This window comes from Pinus tabuliformis, chromosome 8 (genome assembly GCF_031772625.1).
Source record: "Pinus tabuliformis cultivar Carrire ecotype Pingquan chromosome 8, CPIR1, whole genome shotgun sequence".
Classification (NCBI taxonomy): domain Eukaryota; kingdom Viridiplantae; phylum Streptophyta; class Pinopsida; order Pinales; family Pinaceae; genus Pinus; species Pinus tabuliformis.
This window is the reverse complement of record NC_142294.1, coordinates 476,896,164-476,897,323: the sequence shown is the minus strand read 5'-3', so window position 1 is coordinate 476,897,323 and position 1,160 is coordinate 476,896,164. Positions and strand designations below refer to the sequence as shown.

The window sequence follows — 1,160 nt, the reverse complement described above, 5'->3', positions numbered from 1 at the left end:
TGTTACATATGGTATAAAAGCAAGTTTCAACTTGGTGTGACCTCTTGGAAAAAGTTTGAGAAAAAAAATATTTAATTAAATCTATCCATAATTTTGATTGTGAAATAGTGCCATAATTCATTCAGGTCTCTCCCATAGTTTAGAAGAAAGTAAAAAAACCCTCTGCTGCTGCTCTGCGTGACCTAGCCTGGGAACGCCCTACCCGCAACCGCCTCTCAGCGGCCCCCTGCTGTTGAGACCTTGGAGCAAATGGACTCTCCAGAGGATGGAGAGTCACCATCAGATCTTCATCAGGAGCCTAAAGGTTCTGCAAATGCGTTTGCTTCTCTCATATCTGCAATGGGACTTCCAAAAAACAGGCCATCAATAACCAAGTTCGTCAAAAGATTGGATGACATTCTTGAAATCTCCCTCCCACCTGCTCTACTGCGTAGAGCAGCGCTATCTCTTGCTGAACGCGGCCTAGTTGGGCAGTTTACTGGTCTATGGCCATCACCCAAGTCAGTTCAAAAATGGGTTGAAAGAAACTGGACCTCGTCAATCAATGGGAAAATTTCAATAAGATTTTGTGGAAGAGGGTATTACACCTTCCATTTTGAAACAAAAGAAAACCGAGATCTAATATTTAGGAACGACCCATACTTCATGGATATGAGAGGACTGTATTTAAATCGATGGACTCCAGATTTCGACCCTGAAATGGATGTACCCAACGCTGTGCCAGTATGGGTCAGGCTGCCACACCTTCCTCTCCACTGCTGGGGAGATGAATCAGTAAAAACCATTGGAAACGGAGTAGGGAAATACATAGATAGATGTGAACCAAAGGAGAACATGCATGCCTATTCCAGAATATGCGTAGAAGTGGATCTAGGGAAAGGGCTTCCGGAGGCGATAAAGATTAAAGTTGATCAATGAATGCACATTCAGCAACTTGATTATGAACAAATCCCATTCAAGTGCAAGATATGTCACGAATATGGTAATTTCGCCAATAGATGCTAAAAAAAAGAAAATGAAAATGTAGAAGAACCAAAAAACAAATGGGAACAAGTTAAATGGAAGAAATCATCCAATAAACAACCCTTTCCTACTTCATCACAACCCCAAGTCTCCATAGAACCTTCCCCTCCATCAGCCAATGCAGACATCCCTTCATC

General features: G+C 42.2%; 1 protein-coding gene across 1 annotated transcript; it reads left to right on the top strand.

The window, feature by feature from the left end:
* Nucleotides 1–249: 249 nt before the first annotated feature.
* Nucleotides 250–918, top strand: LOC149236132 (uncharacterized). The gene has a single exon (XM_089368781.1). The coding sequence runs from the start codon at nt 250–252 to the stop codon at nt 916–918; it is 669 nt and encodes a 222-aa protein (XP_089224907.1).
* The last annotated feature ends 242 nt before the right edge of the window (nt 919–1,160 follow it).

Excerpts from the sequence above, each read along its gene's own strand:
- LOC149236132 (XM_089368781.1), top strand. The coding sequence starts at position 250 with ATGGACTCTCCAGAGGATGGAGAGTCACCATCAGATCTTCATCAGGAG.